The 19,937-nt window shown below is 39.6% G+C and overlaps 2 protein-coding genes across 2 annotated transcripts in view; one reads left to right on the forward strand and one right to left on the reverse strand.

Annotated features, from left to right (window-relative positions):
• The window catches only part of LOC146474165 (uncharacterized), a 35,292-nt gene extending 25,792 nt beyond the window's left edge, over positions 1-9,500 (forward strand). The window contains exon 2 of the mRNA XM_085117290.1: positions 9,146-9,500. Within this exon, the coding sequence (XP_084973416.1) occupies positions 9,146-9,500 (355 nt within the window). The remainder of the gene's footprint in view (positions 1-9,145) is intronic.
• A 2,213-nt stretch (positions 9,501-11,713) lies between these two features.
• Positions 11,714-18,456, reverse strand: LOC146474168 (homeobox protein MOX-1-like). The gene is made up of 2 exons (XM_085117425.1): positions 16,175-18,456; positions 11,714-13,316 (listed from the first exon to the last, which is right to left on the reverse strand). The coding sequence occupies exons 1-2, from the start codon at positions 16,533-16,535 to the stop codon at positions 13,048-13,050; spliced, it is 630 nt and encodes a 209-aa protein (XP_084973551.1). The 5' UTR covers positions 16,536-18,456; the 3' UTR covers positions 11,714-13,047.
• Positions 18,457-19,937: the final 1,481 nt, after the last annotated feature.

Below are 19,937 nucleotides of genomic sequence, written 5' to 3' on the forward strand. Positions count from 1 at the left end.
TCTTCCAGATTGAAACAAAAATGTTCTTGTGCGTTTACATTTTACTCTACTAGACGTGACTCTACTCCGTTTTGATAATGAATTAATACAGGTGCGTTTTCCACGCACACACAAAAGGCCATACAGAGTTATCTTTGCGTTTTGCAAGTCCTTGTGATATATTATTAGTCGTACTTTATAAAGTGACTCTTGAATTGTGCAAGGACCACTTGTACAAACAGTAGCAAAGTGCAGCCGGATCTTTGTGTAGATCAGGATACTAGGATCAGCAATGTTGAATAAAACGTAAAATCAAATGCATGGCTGATCGGACAGCTAAAATAATTTTATTGCCCAATATTTCTGTTAGACAATACTAACCTTCTTCAGGGGCAGCAAAAAGTTAAGTTTATTTCCAATTTTTACTTAGCTTTTTGCAGCCCCTGACGAAGGTTAGTATTGTCTAACCGAAATATTGGGCCATAAAATTATTTTAGCTCTCCGATCAGCGTTGCATTTGACTTTACGTACTACACAAAGTATGTTAAGGTCATCGACGTTGGTTGGGTGCCTGGGTTTAGGTTCCAGAACGTTCTTATTCAAAGCTGTTAACATTACTACCCCATACCCCTAGCATATCGGACAAATCTGGCGGAAATCGGTATATACGACCAAACAACACGATAGCGGATCGGTAACGACGAGCCAAAAGAGCGTCTGCGAGGAACCCCTCCCTCCCCCCCACCAATCAATATGATTGTTCCTGAGGTATTGTCTTCCAAAATGGCGGAGCTGGATGTTCCTCTTCAGCCGTTTGACATACCCTGGAATTGTGCCAGTTTTGTAAACGAAGATTAATGAACGTTATGTTATTTTATAGCGGTCACAGTAATTAGCTTGGTGTTATACATGTAAAAAAGATCAGTTTCATCACTGAAGGCTTTAGCAAAGTGCTACATCCGGTGGCAAACCTAGCAAAAATTCTGCCTGATGTTCTTTCCATAACAACATACTCTCATACGCTATGCGATCTGCATAAAAAATGAGACTAACTCGAGTGAAAACATGTTCTCTATCCTCCTCTGATCTACTACCCTCACAATTGAAACTTTTGTGTCAACTGGGAGACTCATGGGTCGCGTTGAGTTCGACTCAATTGGTATTGCTGTTCAAATGTAATCATTTTGTGTGCGGAAGTTGTGTCTCCGATACATTAAAAAAATGGCTTTCTTCAACAGGAAGATAAGGAGAGAATTTGTCACAGTTCATCAGTTCATAACGGAGCTTTCAATAAATCAGTGCAAAGTCAAGAGAGAGCTTCCCCCCAAAATAAATAAATCAATCAATAAAGATGTTCGGACTTCAAGTTCCTCTCTTTGGTAAGTCAAGTTCCAGTTCCTCCTTCAGGTTCCTTCCTTCGAGTTCCTCTTTTTCGCAGCCGGTTTCAGAGGAGTGCTTGCAACACGTGTCATCTTCCATAAATGGAGAACAGTCGCGTGAAGTTAATCGTACAACCTGCAAAACAACAGCAGCAATTAAACATTTGACAGCTTTTCCTCCTGTCCTTGGTTATTTCTTATGCGGATAATAAGGCGAGAAAATCATTTAGTGCGCGTTGTCAACGGCCTCTTCAAAAGCGCGAACATTCTTCAAATCAACCAGGTTTCCACACCCAATCAAACTGCTTCGCGTTAGGATCCAAGGTTCCGATTACAAAATTTTAATTAATCTGTGGTCTTCAGCTTAGCAGTACTATAATTTGTTATGGTGTCTCTTGCAAACGAATTTTCTGTGTACCTTGTATACCGTGTTACTGATTATGTCTCCACGTTTCTAAATCGCTGGCGTACTGCTCGACTTCACCGACGTATGCAAGGCATTGCGCACTACCTGTCAGCGTGTCACTCAACCACAGTTTGATTCTAGCAGCAAGGCATCGAAATGCCCCCTCAAACTCACAGCATTGATAAATTAGCTCCGTGGTGAGGTGAAGAAATTCCGGTTTACGCGGCGAGAAGTTTAAGAGCCGCCCAGCACGGAGCGTTCCATCCAGCTGAGCGTCTTTCAGTTAGTGTTTATTTCTAAGCTCTTGCCTCCTCAAATACTCACCAATAAATTACTTAGTCACTCAATAAGGTTTTCTGCAAACCTGTTGGTTTTTGACGTGCAGTACGGCGTGACATTTTTTAACGTTTTTAGAGATTTTCGAGCTTTGCGATCCACCAAAATTACCTGATCCCATGCAAAACTATTTTCCGACCTCTCCCCCAGAAAAAATGAATAAATAAAAGTGAACCGGGGGAAGCGGTAACTTCCTTAGATAAGCTCAAAAATATACTCAAGATACACCTTAACTTAGGAGGGGTTCGTGAGGTTAAGTCCCAGGATTTTGCCCGGGTACTATTGGTCTGAAGTGTTAGGGTTTGGAGAAACCGAAGGTGGCCCCCACCAAATCCGATGATACCCTAGTGCCCCGCCCCCGGGAAACGTAACACTCATACGTCCACTGCACAGTAAATAACATAACAGAAAACTAATACTCCTGGGAAACTTTGGTGCCACATGACATTACTTCGTCCAACTATTATAGAATTCAGTTCAAAATAGGTTTGTTCAGTACATAGTTATGTTACACATTTGCGACAGTCGCTGTTGTGATTTTTAGGTTCCGAAAAGGCTTTAATGAAAAGTTATTCTATTTTATTTCTACAGCTGATGATAAAATAGTGAACTTGAAGTGTTGAGAGGTTATTGCTGTAAGTAGACATAATTAACAATTATTCCAGGAGCGCGCGTTCGATACAAGATGAGATAGCCAACGAGGCGCGCAACTCGGCGAGCCAATGTGGCGCGCAGCACCGAGTTGGCTATAATCATTCCGTATCCAACAAGTTGCGGGTGGAATTATTGTTTTGTTAAAACAACCATTTCAATAAATCCTGCTGATTTCTCTCTGACTTATCATATTTGTGGGGCATGGTATAATGGCTCGTATATCATGGCCGCTAAACCAATCAACCTGTGGAACTACGTTATCCAATGAGTCAAGAATGAGTCAGTTTTTTAATAATATCCACTTTCTTTTTGGTTAGTCCTTACAGCTTTAACCTCTCAATACCTGAAGTATTAGCTGCGTATTAGCTTTAACCTTTTAAGTATCTGAAGTAGTAGCGGCGCGCCTCGTTGGCTATCTATCATGGCTTGTATCCAACGCGCACTCGTGGAATAATTGTTAAGTATTGGTCGAAAAACCTTTGTATCCAGTATCCAACAAATCCGCGGCTTTATGACGTCCAATCGTGTGTTCATTTTTGGAAGAAGTTATTCTATTTTTCTCTAAAGTTGATTATAAAGTAGTCAACTTCAAGTATCGAGAGGTTGCAGCTGTAGAGACTGTGTAACAGGAATTTTGATTTTTTTTTCTTTTTTTACCGTCGACTACATGTTATTGGTGACACGCCAAGTGCATTCCTATGGTACTAGGAATTCGGAGCTTTTTCATTTACCACAATGCAGGACTAACATAAGAAAGTTCTCCATCAGTTTCCAAGGTCCTAATTTTTTTTTTAACTCTCTTAGTTGAAATTCGAAATGCAACAAGTACCGCTTCCTTTTGTAGAAAGCTGAGGGCATTCCTCTTATCATAAGTATTCATTTATTTATTACCTCTGACTTTTCACTTTCATTTTTGCTATTTTTTTTTAGCCTAACTATGATTAATATGACTATGTAATATATTTTAAGATTAACTGTAGCTTTGCCATAGATTTTGGTCCCATTTATAACCATAATAATACTTTGTTCTAATTACTTAACTGAGGGAGCCCATTCCTTATAAGCCCGGTGGCTTCCCTTTTTTACATTTGTACTGAACTTATGACAAAATCAATAAACTGAACTTAACTGAACTACCTGCTAGAGAAGGTAACCATTCATTTTTTGCGGGGGAGGGTGAGGAGGAGTTGATGGAGTTTTTTCCCAACCAAATTCCTCCTCCTCCTCCCCAAAGTTGTTTGTTTGTTGCTTTGTTTTGGTATTTCGGATGATCCCACCCCTACCAACAAAAAAGGGAGGAGAAATTCGGTTACTCCTCACATCAAGTTGATAGTTTCCTTTGATAATTCTGGGAATTGTTTCAGGCCATCTGATCCCCTTCATTTTAATGACTTCCCTTTGAAGCCAATCCGTTTCTCCCAGTGTAAATAAATAAAAAAAAATAATAATAATAATACTAAGGGTGCCTTAGCAGATTTTTGACCGAGATTAACAGGGACTGAATGGTTCATTGGAGACGGGAGACCTGCGGACGATTTGATGCAGTGTCTTGGCGATCTTTGAAAGTCGCTCGGTTTTTGAAACATTCTAAAATCAGCAGTGCTGAAACTAAGGAGCCAATTTCAGTCTAAATTAATCCGCAATTTTTTATAGTGCTTTTTTAGCTTGAAGAGAGAGAGTAAAAAAAAAGAGACAAAAAACAACAACAATGTTAATAGGATTTGTTACGGTAAATAATCAAATTTACTCACTATAGCAGTTGTGCGCGTTCAGTTTTGACCTTCGATACGATTTATAGGCGGTATATGTCGGCCGTCCCAACGTGTTGACATGCTCGTTTTGTATATTTATAGCAACACAATTTAGTTAATTGATAGATTTATTTTAGCAGTCCTGGTCTAAAAATATTAAATAAGAGAACCGCTTCAGACTTGTTGATAAACGTATTTGTAATCCAGTTCGACCTAAGTCCAGCCTTCTTCAGTCAGTAGCCATTTCACTAATAAAAACCAAACCTACGTGTTCGTAGAAAAAAATAGAATGATTCAGGTTACTCCTAAGAAAAGTATAAGCACGTTGAGGGTGTGCCTAGCCTCCAATCCAGCGTAAATGACGCTTGAGTTTTCGGAAATCAATTGATAACTTATCTGAAAAAAGTATCTAGATGCCTCCCGACAAATCCTCAATGAAACATTCCTTAGGAAATAAGGGGGATAATATTCGATATTAGTATTCAGGGAATTTTTGGAACGCGAAAGTTTGATGAGGTGGAAATTTCAAGCACAAAGTTATTTAATTAGCTTGACGCTGATACGCATACAACAACAAACGAAATTGGCAAGTCTTACCGCTGATTTTTGTCAATGTCCTGCCATCTCACGTCAGCTAATTTGCTAAAATGGTACTTTATTATCATTACCGGTTAAGGTTTTTGCATTGTTTAATCAATCTTACATATATGTATCTACCAGAACGACGTTAGGCACCGTCCACAAGAAGCCGTTTTCGTTGGTCAAGAAAACGGAGAGTTGTTTCAATTGTTGTTTGTCCGGTTAGGCGGACGAATCCGAACGAAAACGATTGAAAACGCTTTGAAAACGGAGATTAAAAACGCCGTCCAAAATAAAGAGATTTTTTTTAAAAAAAAAAGTAGATGGACGGCAAAAACGGGGGTTTTCTAAAATGGTTACGTAATATCATCGATGGAAGTCGCTAGAAAGTGACCGAGAGTACTGTTTTCGAGGGCCGTCAAACATTGCCTGTACGTGTGGAGAGAAAAACGAAACCGCATCAGTGATAACACAACCATGTTGACGGGCCTTCAATAATTATGACTTCTATGTAAAACACTACAAAACGCAAGTATTTGTTTTTGTAACTTCAAAATAAAGCTGTTGTTGTTGTTGTTGTTGTTATAGAGTGTGTGCACGACGGCCATGTTGGAGGACCGAAACAATACAATGATTTTCCTTTGGAAAATATTTTCTATTTTTATGCAAACATCTTCTTTTGTTTTAGTCCTCCAACATGGCCGCCGTGCACACACTCTATACTGCCAAACATGGAAACATGACAATGTTTAATAACCATCGCTTCCTGGTGTAGATTTCAGTTCACACAAATAAAACATATTTTTTTCGTGATTCCACAGGACGAGTAGAGGATTGAGTGTTCGCAGAACTTCTATCGAGTTCTCTCACCCTGAGGGTGGATTTAGGAAAATAAAAAAAATATATAAAAAAAAGAAAGGCCAAAATATTTGCGATTTCCTTTATAACTTATAACTTATAAATATACCCATAAAAAAATTCCCCGTGTTTCCATGACATGGCTTTCAACCAATCAGAGTGCGAGTTCATGAAGCACAAAAAGGTGCAAATCCGGCTTACTTCCCGCGTTCTCAAATCGTTTGGTATCCCACATCCTGCCAAACTGTATTTGGACCAGCATTACCACAGTTGATCAAAATGTTTAAACTGCGCAACGAAACTGCACTTACAGGAGACATTTCCTCGCTTCTAGCAGCATTCGCTTGCTTATCAAGGTTTATAATTGTTTTAAGAACATCTATGCATCAGATTTCCGTAAGGCAAGTATCAGCCGATGATCCCTCCAAAAAAAAACTATTTTTCTTGGTTGACCTCAAAAGGCCAAAAACTCGAACGTTACGCTTAGTGCAAACCCTTTTATTTTACCAGTTCTAATGTTTATATAGTCGCTTGTTTTAACCAAGGCCATCCAATAAATTGTCAGTGGGTCAAATTGCGTGCAGTCATTGCCTTGTGAAAGACAGTGAAAAAGGAAGAGTCTAATAAAGGTAAAGTAAGGTAAGACTTTAGTTAACAAGTATTTAAAATAAAATATTTCTACTTGGAGTTTTGGAAATGGGCCCGTTGGAAGTCTGGCTTCTTAGACACTGCGGTTGAGTTGCCAATATATAAACAAATTTTTAATTTGTCACTCCCAAGCCGTGAGATTTTCATCAATGTGCAGAGATTTTGTAGTCGATTCTTAATTTATCGAGAACAGTAATTAATTTTGATACTAGGATTCGCTGTAACATTTGATAATCTCTGCCCAGAAGCAACTCAGCAGACATTCTGTCTCAGTTCGTCATATTTAAGGTGAATTTGTTGACTGCAAGCCACGAATAGACCAATTTCAATATATTAAAATTCTAGTTTGACTACGAGGCTCAGCCGGGAATAATTAACCAAAGAAAATTATTCATCTGTGAACCTCATTGCAGTTTCTTTTGTTTTATTCCCCTTAGCTTCGTAGCCAAGTACGAATTTTAATCTATCGAAATTGGTCTATTCTGGCTAAATTCAAGTTGATGTAACGAGTTATTTCCTCAACATCACTCTTTCCGAAATACCAGCAAGTCTGCATACATTACTGGTTGGGAGTGAAGGAGACAATAGGTAGATCATTTATTTAAAATAAGAAAAAAAAAAAGGGAGAGAGACCCTAGAATCGTTCCTTATGGAACACCACATTGACCAGACGCCATTTTGAAATTTGCTAGACACGTTTGGGTGCGGTTTTCATATAAGAACAAAACCATTTGTTAGTAGGAAAGTGCCGAATGCCATAAACCTGTAATCTGGAGAGAAGAATTAATATTATGGTCCATGGTGTTGAAGGCCTTCTTTGAGGGTCTGCGTGGGGTTGCTGGTTTAATTATCAACTGTCAGTTAAAATTGAAGCCATTTCTCGGGTTCGAAATTAATTACGCTTGAACTTAGTTCACCTTTTTTTTACTTCTCACGTATTTTGTGGTTTTGTATCGGGGATCAGCGGTTACCCTCTCATTGATCAGCCAAACAATTCAATTCAATTTAATTTTTATTTTCACACGTACAACGAGATTCAGTACAATACATAAAAAACAATAAACATTTATATTACAGTGTTGAGTATCGTCCGAGGACTTCCGAACAACTTTTGAGTGACTCCAATCTCTTTCCAGACTTTACGGAACACAGCTTACCATCTTCGAACGACCAAAGACAAGTTGTAAGAAGCTACCACCAACTTATATTATTCTCTTGAGATTAACTACACTTTTTTGGCAAGTTATTTACAAAAAAATACAGACTAAATACTCAGGAAAAGTACTGCAGCCATCCTAGCTAACAGTTGTCTTAACGTTAGTCAGCTATCAGTTAAAAAAAATGTGGTACAATTTCTCATTCCCCCCATGCATGCACACCTTCTTCTGGAGGAGAACCACGGCAATCATGAATCCTCGATCAGTGTTCAAACATTCAAAGACCACCCTGATCTGTTGCTTTAATAAATGCTGAATCATTGTGAGATGCAAAAACCGGATTGGTGGCTGGAAAGAAGATTATTAATTTACGATTTGGAAATGATAGAACGGATCATAACTTTTACAACTGGAATAATCACGATTGGTCGATAAACAGGCGGATCATTCCTCTTTCCGGACATTTCGTTTGAAAAGTGGAGCTAATCTATTCGTCAGGGAAAATTGTAGCTTCATTAAATTGGTTGATTGAATTTAAGAATGGTCTAGACACCAAGTAGAACAATTGATTCTTGGAATCGCGGTTCACCGGCCGATTGCCGGTTACCTTTGTAGCTCCAGGCTAGACACACTCATTCATTTGGGTTTGACGGTGAAGGCGGCAGTGTCAAAGCCAGTTTTGCAGATAACAGTTGTACTTTGGCTTGGTTCAAAACATGTGTTTCGAAGCTGGTGGTCCGCATTAATTTGGACACACACGAAACCAGAGAGATTCGTATCTATCTTCCCGGGGATACATATCGAGGAACTGAAACTAACTGTGTTTCAAATCCAACTACATGCTACATTGTGGCAAAACTCTCTTTACAGCCATTACACACTACTCACTCTCGCAGCAACAGCTAGAGATATCACGAATGCTCTCACAATTTGATTGGCTGCTAGCGTGCGCTGCTCACTATATCTTTCCTATGATTGAAAGTGAGCAATCAAAGGCACTGTTTAAACTTTTTCATTTAAGTGAATATTAATCAAGATTTCAATTAAAAGTCCTTATTGGCAATGAGGATCATTCTATCTTGCCGTTTCCCTGCCTGATAGTTTATTCGGGCCACACCCTTATCCACGGGTAGATTTCTACTAATTACGGACAGTTGAGTTTTGGTGGACATCAATCAAAAATGATCAAAGAAAAGCCATTAACTGTTTTAATATTTTTTGGCTCTGTTGCCTTGAAATCCTGTCAGAAATTAATTTAAGGATTGACCTATTGTTCACCAAAGTTCGGTCATTGTACTTCGGTGCTGTGCCAATTCCATTCTACCTTTGCAACATACAATTCTCGTTTTCAATCTTTTTTTTCACCATTGAAATGTAAAAGAATGTACCCTTTTTCAGATCTACTATGCTGCAGTCCCTTTCCGAGATACACGTCGAGCGAGCTCAGTATCACGAGAAGTTACGAGAGCAAAACAAGGGGACTGAAACATTAGCTCGACGGAGCGAACCAGCTAGCATCTCTTCCTATGTGGGTTCTCCCTTCGATGGCCGAGCTTCCGTTTATCATGCTTTCACACTCGCCCTCAAGATTGACTATCCCGAGACTAAAGAGACCGGTAGTAGTATATGTTCAGAGCAAACTGGCTCTCTCCACCTGAGCAACCCTCGGACATCTGAATTTTGGAAGATTGGCTTGTTCAAATTTCCGCCCCGAAGCCAAGAAGCCGATCGTAAAAATTTCCTACCCTATTAAATGCCTCTCCTGCGAACAAATTTTCATCTTCAATCAATGCGTCTTGTTCGTGCGTTGGAAAAAATTCTTTTAAAACTTCTTTTGAGTGAGCCATTCGTTCACAAAGGCGAAATCTGGTCCTTGAAAAACTCCTCGACTCCCACAATCCCAGGGAAAAAAACCCACGCGCGTACAGGCGACCGGACATATCCAGTCTGTACAAGAGCTTATCAGTACATCCCGAGCCCTCGCCACAACGTTGCAAGCAATCAATTAAAAAGGATCATGATAGTATTCAGTTTGACAAACGACGAAACCACCTGTTTGTCATATTGGCTGGGCAAGAAATGAATTGCGCTAAATAAGGTTTATTATTTCTAAAAATACCCCGTCTATTTTGGATACCAAAACCGCGTACGTTATTGCCTTTCACTGAATTAAATAAATGATTAGCAACTGCGTTTGACCTTTCAAAGTAATTTAATTGTTCATTAATGAGATGACCTTGACGAAAGAGGTTTGTTAACTGAAAATGAAAGATATATCCCAGACTCAAATTTATGATCAATTCTGAAGGTTTCGCGTTTTTTCACTCGCGCAATACTGTATAATTTTCTTGTTATGGAGAAATGCGTTTCAGTTTAAAGGACAAAATAGAATCTACAATGGAAGGTTTTGCTCATAGTAAAGATATTTTGAAGAAAAAATTTAAAGACAACGAAGGATGTGATATTCATGGACCAGAAAAAAATTGAGATCCAGTTCCAAAGTTCCAAAGGTAACAAACGAGAAAATCTAAAAATAAATGTCTTCAGGGTTATCTTCAACCTTTCATCCACCCCCGAAAGAAATAACCTTTAACTCACCTTTTTAATGGGGACGAAAACAAAACGGGAAAACAATGCACACATTGTCTAGTTAATGCATCAGCCATTTCCAACAGTAAACCATACCAATCACATCCCCCGTCCCCTCCCCGAGCCAAATGGCCCATGGTAAAGCCAAAAAATTTTTTGATTTCTTAGTTTCTGGGCAGAACCTTACTTCTGATCGAAGCTAAGAGCGAGAGTAACTGCTCGTTCTGTGCACCTACCATCTCATTTCGTTCTCCTTAGATAAATGGAAGTGACAGCGCTGTAAAGTGAAAATCACGAGACCGTCATCCGTTTAATGTCCCGGGGAGGTGGTCAAATAACGGTAGGTCTCGCAGACTAATCCCCAGTCACCCGGGCCGGACAATGACGAAAATTGCCCTACTAATGCCCGGGAGGGGGGGGGGGAGGGAAAGAAGAGGGAGGGGAGAGGGGTAGAGGGGATAGGCACTACTGGAGTTGACATGGCTAAGTAAATATATTTGACGGAAATGTGTTTTTGTCGTTGATGTTGTCTCTTTCCGGATGGGTGCAAAATTAAGCTTTTTTTGTTTGTTTTTTCTTCCACATTTAGCACAATTAACTTTACCGATCAAATGTGAATCACCATCATCGGACGGGTGGGCATTTAAAGAGGATGGGAATTTCAAGAGAGTCCTTGTTACGCTTTTTGCCTCCCTATGTCAATAACGAGAACGAAGCCTGCGCTGCACGCAAACAATGGATCACTGACCAGACAAAGGATTTAACCACTGCTTCCGCTAACAGAGAACTTTGATCTCTGGCAAAAGTACAAATAAACTATTTTGGTTTCTTAAATCGTCTTCACTGACTTAGAGAATTTATCACACTTGAGACTACATTCAAGCTTGAATGGTCACTCTTTAGGCCAGTTTTAGAGGGAAAGGAATACACCCCTTCTGTTGTCAGAACTTATCAATGGAGTTGTCGATAAACCGTGCCGGAAAACACTAACCGCGCTTATTCGGCACGTGCGAAAACCTTTCAACGATAATAAACGTGGCAACCTTTATTTGGATCAAAAACACGCAAGGATATTTTTCTTGGTCCGATTATCTGGGTACCTTGAAGGTCACGGTTCGCTTGCGGAAAACCGCACGCTTCTCCAAACAGAGAATTTCCAAATACTCGCTCCTATTTTTCTGCCAAATAAAGGTGATTAGTGCACGAGGAAAAATATACTCTGTAACAGGCGTTCACATGGTGGAAAGCGGCGCGAAAAAAATTGCGATGCGCGCGTGCGAACAATGAAGGTGAGCCCGCACTTTTCTTCGCGCGGCTAGAAAACTATGGCGAATATTACTTTGTGAGGCACAAGTTCCATTTATTAAACTAATCTTGTTTTTTTTTTATTTTTTTTTTATTTCCGTCATTTAATTGTTACATGAAACTGTAAAGAAAAGATATACAATCAACGTCTGCATTTTTATATCCTTTTTTGGGTAAACATTTTTCAAAGCATTCTTGTAAATAATCTGGTATACCAATAAATAGCGATAATATAGAGAGACATGCAATCTCCACAAATTATGTGCAGGACTTTCAAGAAATCGTTCACTCTTATAACTACTTCATATTGTGTGGGGCTAACAATTTTTTGGAAGGCTTTTAAACAAACATGAGTGAATTTAACCTAAGAATGTCCCCACAGAATAAAATGTTAGATTAGAGACTATTTCGATAATTTGCTACTCAGTTTTGCTAATCATTTTGCCGCCGTATCAGTTAATTCTTTCACTATATTAACGAAAGGTTTTTAGAAGCAGTCTGCAGGAAAAAACATTTACCAAGCTCACGTGCTATGGCGCTATCCAGCAAAATGAACATCCTAATTCCATTAAATTGTAAAAAATCTACAAAAAAGAAAGACTCACCCTTCCTTGGTGAGTATAACGGAACAACGGACCAAATTTAGAAATCTTCCTATTTACAAAAGTAACAACGTAAATCATGAATGTTGAAGTACACAATATATAACCTAGAGGAGATATTCCACCATCTGGTACAGTTTTCTCAAAACACGTGGAAGGGTAACGTCGTGGACTATGATAAAATTAATCCAAATAAAAGCAAGGTATTCATTATGCACTGTGCATGCTACAACACAAATGTTGGGTAGCAATGTACCCCACACTTAGTCGATGAGGATTTCGTGTTGGTAATAGTTGTAGTGTTTTGCAATGAAACGTTTATAATCTTCTTAGTTTCTGTTCGTGTTTGATCGAAAATTATGGCGAAATTTCACCTGGCTAATTTTGCTCAATTTTCGCGAATGAAAGACTCTAAGAACATAACACACTAGATTAGTATGTTTTTATGATCGGTAAAAATCGACAACAGCGTCCTTAAGTAAGAAGTTAATTTTAACGAACATGAACAAGTAACATAACTTGAAATAAAACTAATGAAAGTATATACTATTCTTAAAATACCAAGATTGAAATATGGAATAGAACAACTTTACGATCATTGAAAGTTCAATTTCTAGTTCTGAATTTGTTGGGTCAGTTTTTGTAAATTAGTAATTATAAACTGATAGAAATTTACAAAGTTATCATTCTAAAACATCCCGGATAAAAAAATCGTGGTGCAGTGGTGCAGATTAATAAAGTTAAATGGGATGTGAGATAAATATCATCTTGTATTCTTTACAATAATCAAAACTGTACCACTGTTCAACAGATTGTTAAATCCATCTGATCCGCAATGTTATTCTTTTTTGGTGGCATTCCGCCTCGTACTCTCTTCCATTTCATTCTCCTGTTCTGAAACCAAACCTTTACTTGTCTCTCTGTTAAATCCAAGCTGACCGCCACCTCGTATCGCCTCAGTCTTGTCAGATAATTGTTTCTGCCGAACTCTTTTTCCAGCTCGTGAAGTTGGTACTTGGTAAATACTGTTCTTTCCTTTCGAGACTTGCCTTTCGTTCCCTCTGTCTTTTCGTCTAGAAAAATGCAAACGGATACGTTTTACCACCGAGTTCTTTATTTGCGTGTGTGTGGGGTTTTTTTTTTCGGACACAAGTTTCATCAGGTATAGACCCTATGCAAAAATAGCGCGGGATATTCTTTTGTTTGTATTCAAATTAGCCCTACTTAACTCGTTCTTGAGTTCGAAAGTGAAAAGAATGTTTACCTTGAACAAGGCTAGTCGGGCTAATTTGAATGCAGACAAAAGAATATTAAAATATCAACAATTTCTGCATAGGGCCTATACGTGCAACTCGCAACAGAAACCAACTGGCAATCAATAGCATGAAATTATTATGAAGTTTAGATACAGAAGGTTATTTCCTAAGTAAATCGTACTAAAACTTGTAATTTTATACATTTGAATAACTAACTTAAGTAATGCCATGTATAGATATGGAAATACCTGAATAAATTGTTGTTGTTGTTGTTGTTGTTGCTTAGAATAATTGTCTACATCTAATTTTCAGAGCAACGAAATAACGATCTGAAAGGCTAAATGACAACAGACACAAGTGCTTGCACAATATAATGGATAAGCTCTAGTGCAGAGAGGAGAAAATTTAATCCATTAATCTGACACAAACAAACACCATGACTGGCAATCGCTGTACGTTCACAAACTATTTCTTTAAGATCTCTTCCATCAAAATGCTTTAGCTTCTATGCCGAGTTCTAACTGCTTTGAATATCCTGAATTTATGATTTGTATTCAGACAATTGTCTCGGTTGCTTCGGCATGGGCCTGGATTTCATCTAACTAACTAAGTAACAAAATAGCGCTATAACATGGACTGATTATAACACGTGCAGTCTATAGCTGTCGCAAAAAATACGTCACTTTTGTTTTGATGTGGTGAGCCCCTATTCCGCACTAAGAGTGCGACCAAAATCTTGCTTCTCACTTTTGATGTTTTAAAATTCTCTCTAACTTCGTAGAAGTGTATTGCCATAAACGTGCTATGGCACGAGCTAGTTGGTGATAAAGATTGTCTAGATCAGTTGTCTGAATTTTAGATGTGGTCAGATGAACTGGATGATATCAAATTCTCCCCAGTTTTCGAAGGAAAACAACACTAGCTTCATGCTGTGGCCTCGTGTGGTCGATTTAGACTTCAATCCCAACAAAGACAGGAAAAGACTGATTAACATGCCCTGACTTAGGAGCCTGGAGTTAGACCAGAGATTTAAAAATTTTGTTCGACAAGGGCTACCTAGCCATCTGGTTATTTCACCAGCCAGTGCAATCTTCAATCTCGTTTTAAAATATAAAATCCCTTGCATTCTTACTAACTTACTATTTTAGGTTTAATGGTACTGCAGTGGTTTAGCTGCACACAAACACAGAAAGACTGGCTAATTTTTTTTTCCAAACCAATGGAGAGTTAAATTTAGAGAATTGTTTCGCATCTATTTAGCTGGAGGCCCTTAGGAATATAAATTCGGCATCATGAAAGCTGTTTTCTGAACGCATTTGCCATGGTTAAGTTTTCTCTAAAACAATTGAGTTCCAAACTGTTTTAGCAATATTATGTCACAGTGTAACATGGATTTTCACCCAAGTAATCAGTTATAGGCAGATTTTCCAGAAACGTCCCACATATTTTCCCAGAGAGATAAGTTGTTCAGTATTAAACTCCATTTTACTGACGTGTTTCGTGTTGGTTCAGAAGGTATAAATTACTTTCGAAAAGTAAAACTTGCGCCATCCACTAACTTTCTTTAGTAAAAAATCTTAGTAATGAAGCCAAAAGCTCAGTAGACCTCTCAGTAGCGTGCAGTGTTCAACATAAATTATGTGCCCCGGTTTGAAAAGCTATTTTAAATACCGAAACGGTCCTATTCCACTCCGTCCTCTCAGCTGTGTAAAATTGCACCAGACTTTTCGCATGAAAACAAAAGAGAGAACTAAAAGTTCTTGTCGTGATCAACCGTTATATATACCAGTCCAGTAAATGGTTATTTGGAAGATAAATGTCGCGGTGATAATTTTGACATAAAAATCTGACATCCGATTCTTACCATTTCCTCGGCGATCTTTGGATACATGAGTGACGCATGTCTAGTTAGGGTGGTTCCTTTGTGTAGACATTTGGTACCCCAAAAATACTCGAACAGTGTGGAAATAACTCGATTAAGACAAGCGAGTTTTATTTACGAGTAACCCTAAGGGCTTCCCGAAATAATGAGACAATTTCCTTGACAATTTTTGCCAGTTCATGATCATCCGGCCCTTGCATGCCAACGCACAAAAACTTCGCAGAAAATTGTATTGTTTTTTTTAAATGATATTTGTTCTAAAAAAAAGAAATATTTTCCATAGGTTGCTGAGGCTAGACAGCGCGGTGTATTCCTAGAAAACGTTCTGCAAGATGTTGGCATCGACGACAGTTGTATCACGGCATAAACGCGCGCCCGCTCCATGGCGCGATTGGGACGATTGGCAGTTGAAAAATTTTACGCTGTATATTGTACACTAACAGTACTTCAATTTAAATTTGGTGCAATCTTTAAACGAAGTAGCTTTACGAATTCAAACATACGATAGCCAAGTACTGGTTTTAGGATAGTGTACTCGGAAATAGAGGTAAAGCAAAACACCTACGTATTGTGTTGACCATTATTTTCTCATTACAAAGATTGTAGAAACCCCGGAGTATACTTGAAGCAATCAAATTTCAGAACGTACTCCAATAATAATTAACAGTTCACAAGGTCGAGTTAAACCAACATTTTAAATAACAGATACAGGAAATTCATAAGTAAGTCTGAATTAAATACACCATGTAAAACCGATTGCGTTTGTATCGACCTACGCAGTGGGTCATTTTACCTTCGTCGCTTAGTTCCTCAATGATCTTGTCCACGTTGCACGATTTTTTAAGTGGCTCGTCGTTGAAACCTCTGATGGAGTGCGTGTTTGATGGTGGAGTTGGAGGAAAGTGATGCAGCGTTCTTGTGTAGTTGTCAGGCTTTGAGGGCGTGTTGTCTGCGACCATTCTCATACTTTCCACTCTGGCGACGTTTGGTACCCGCTCGCAAGGAGGAAACCTTGGTCCATTGTGCCCCGTATGGAATCCATAGTTTGGAAAGCGATAGCTGCAAGAGGTATTCATCTCAGGATTTCTGTACGCATAAGTGCTGGGATACGAAGGCGCCTGATAGGCGAAATTCGTCGAGTAAAAATCGTACATAATTGTATTGGCTCTCGCGACTCGATCTACATGGTATTGACGGCGGCATCGCTCTTAAATAAGCCACCCTTAGTGGGGATCTGTCATCGCGGAAAAAGATCTACTTCACTCTTTGGTGTCGCAGTCTTTGAAGTTTGCAATCCATACCCCAAGTTGTCCATCAAAAAGCGGCTTTTTGCAGTCGGAAGATGGCGATGCGTCATGTATTCCGCACCGACGTTTAGCAGATAGGGGGAGTGAGCCTAGGAAATTGATACAATCGCCGCCATTTTCCTTTTACGATTGTTTTGATCATCTCTTGTACTCAAGAACACTCTTGAGAAATCTCACTTTGTGTGCTTTGGATAATTGCTTTCGAATGGAGCTCTATTGTTTTATTTGTCACTTTTCTACAAATATTGAAGATTGTTTATGCAAAGAGCAAACCATTAGAGGTGTTTATTTATTCTTGCTGTTTTTGGCCTGGGGTGCGTTCCCACGCGCTCGATCGTAAGCGTTAGCCCTCCATAGCTATTAGAGCAGAACTTTACGTTTCTTTCAATTCTCGCTGATTACGACTTGACGAAATGCCACATTCTCAGACAAATCATAACTTTACACCGCCTCGCAACACTTTGACCCGCGATAAACACAGCACAGCCATGCATACCGGGGAACGTCTCACCACAGATGTAAAGTCTCATTGTACTACAAAAGAAACCGCCGAGGGGGCTGAGAGCGCAGCTTCCTTCTCATCTGGAAATATTTATGTGACGTGCGGAGCAGGAGAAGACCAGAAGAGTCAGCACATCACGTACGACGCCATTCTTGACAGCCGAGTTCAAAACAATGGAGTAACATTAAGCCAAATCACAACACCAAAGGTTAGCGAAATGGAAGCAAAGGGCAGCGCGCGCGCTCGCTAAAGAAACAAATTCAGTTTATTTCAAGAGGGCATTTTAAGACCGGAAGTTGTTTGAAACAGTACTCTTGAAACCACTTGATACTCCTGCTAATTGCATTATAAAAACCTTGAGGAAAGCCGGCATCTGAGCAATTTTTTTATACCCCCTAGATACGCGCTGTTATCTGGCAGAAACGTTTTCAGACGGACTAGTTAATTTATTAGCCACTGTTTGCGAATTTGTCGCGAAAATTAAATTGAAAGTTCGACCTCAGGCTGAGGCTCGGTTTAAGAACTCACACGGTGTGAAATATTTCCGGTCATGTCACGCTTTCTTTTCACGCATTATTTTGGACGTTTCTTAACGTTTCCTGGGTTTCATCGGCTCCTTTTATTTCTAATTACAATGGAGATAAATCTGGGATTGATAACAGGTGATAGACGTGTCGCCAAACTGCTCAAATTGCCCGCAGTCCTGGGAAATGTCTTCAACCGCGAAATCGTGCCTCATCTTGTGTTGACTAATTCCGTTTAAAAGCCTGCTTGTTCTTGAGTATCGTACTGACAAACACTGTCCGGACGTCTCAAACATAGAGCTGCTGCAGCTACTGCAGCTAATTCACAGGCTCGAGTGCAACGTTCCGTGTTCCTTGCGGAGATTTTCTCGTCACAGCTTTACGTGTCAACTGCCCGTCCCCCTGCTCAAAATGTTTGGTGTTCCGGCCAAGAAAAACGAGGAAATGGCAGCTTTTAACGTCTTTAACGGAGGCTAAACATACCGGCTTTTATGTGGCGCGAGAAAGGACGAGAAAGAGAAATGACGAAAAGCCCTTCTCTTTCATGTGGAGCGAAAACTTGAAATGACGAAAACTTACGTAAGGAGCACATTTTAGAGGAAGGTTTTAAAGGGTGTTAAGTGATCAGGGAAATTGTTCTAATGTTTCAAACATTAGAACAATGTGGAACATTGGAACAAAGTGACGGGAAATAGGTCAATACGTGTCTTTTCTTCCTTTAATCGGGGACCTCACGAAAACGCGACGGCGACGGTAACGACAACGCCTTAATGAGCAAAAACAATCGCTCTGCACGTGCGTTTTAAATTTTAACTACATTTCTCTGCCGATTAGGGAGCTTTAGCAACGACGACGGTGACGGCAGCGAAAATGTCACTATTAAAATGTATTCGCGTTTTTTGAAACATCCTCGCGATTATAAATGTAGGTGAAATTTTCTGGAGTTGAATTCTTGGAGACCGCACCCTAGTTTAGAAAGAGTCAGAAAAATTCGTCGTGTCAGTTTTGTCTTCCCTAAAAAGTCCCATCAAGAAATTCTGATTTCACGTCCTAGTTACGAGTGCGGATACGCGGATGCCGTATGGCAAAGGCCTGTGAACAGGCTCCCAAGTGGGGTCAAGGGCGAAGACAAAAATCGAGCTCGAAGAGAAGGGGGAGAAAGAAAGGGAGCTTTCTTTCTTCCTCGCCCCATACCGCGCTCCGCTCGCCCGGCTCGCCGAATTTTCTTTTCGCCCTAGCTATACCCCACATGGGAGCCTGTTCACAGGCTAGATGGCAAAGAAACTGGAACCAAAAAGTGTCATGCACGTGCAGAGTTGTTGTTTTGGTACGTTATTAAGCCTCTTGTTTTCTTGACGTTCTCGTTGCCGTTGCCGTTGCCGTTGCCGTTGCCGTTGCCGTTGCCGTTGCTGTTGCCGTTGCCGTTGCCTTCGTCGTTGCTAAAACTCTCTATAGAGCGTGTGCACGGCGCGGCCATGTTGGAGCTAAAACAATAGAAGATATTTGCATGAAAATAGAATATATTTTCCAAAGGAAAATCATTGTATTGTTTCGGTCCTCCAACATGGCCGTCGTGCTCACACTCTATAACGTGAAATGACCAAATTCAAGGTTTTGTTTAGAACGTTAGTTCGCACAAGACGGTGAATTTTTCATTCTCCAGTCTTAACTTGAACGCCACTCCTACCAATTTGGTTCCTGGGTAGTTTGTCGTTTGTGAGAAGTTGAGCGAGTTAATATAATCACAAAGTAGCACAAATGAAACAGAGTTATATTTTCAAATGACTTTTTCGTTGGCTTTACCGTCTTGCATTCGTAAGGTCGTAAAACGTGGTACGGTCTGCCCAGTGCGTACACAGCGGAGAGGCTAGGCTTCACTGCTAGGGACAGTGAAATTAAATTGAAAATATTTTTTTAAGAGTCGCAAGGATGTACTGTGAATCGAAATTGAAGGGCAGCGTGAATTCAGGATCCAAATATCAAAAAAGACCGAAACTATTTCATAAACAATCAACACCACGAGAATATACACTTCTCTTCTTTAGATTTGAATGGTCAACGTGAGCGTGGTTTCACGTTATCTAGAACACCCTTCAGAACATAGCAGAAAACTATCAGTACCACAGGAAAGTACAGCTTAATAGCTTTAAAAGCTTTCATGTGATCATGAATGATCACACTTTAGAATTTCATCTACAGACTCAAAAGTTAAAACAATCTTGT

Source organism: Pavona decussata, unplaced genomic scaffold, assembly GCF_977016875.1.
Source record: "Pavona decussata unplaced genomic scaffold, jaPavDecu1.1 SCAFFOLD_91, whole genome shotgun sequence".
In the NCBI taxonomy this organism is placed as follows: Eukaryota; Metazoa; Cnidaria; class Anthozoa; order Scleractinia; family Agariciidae; genus Pavona; species Pavona decussata.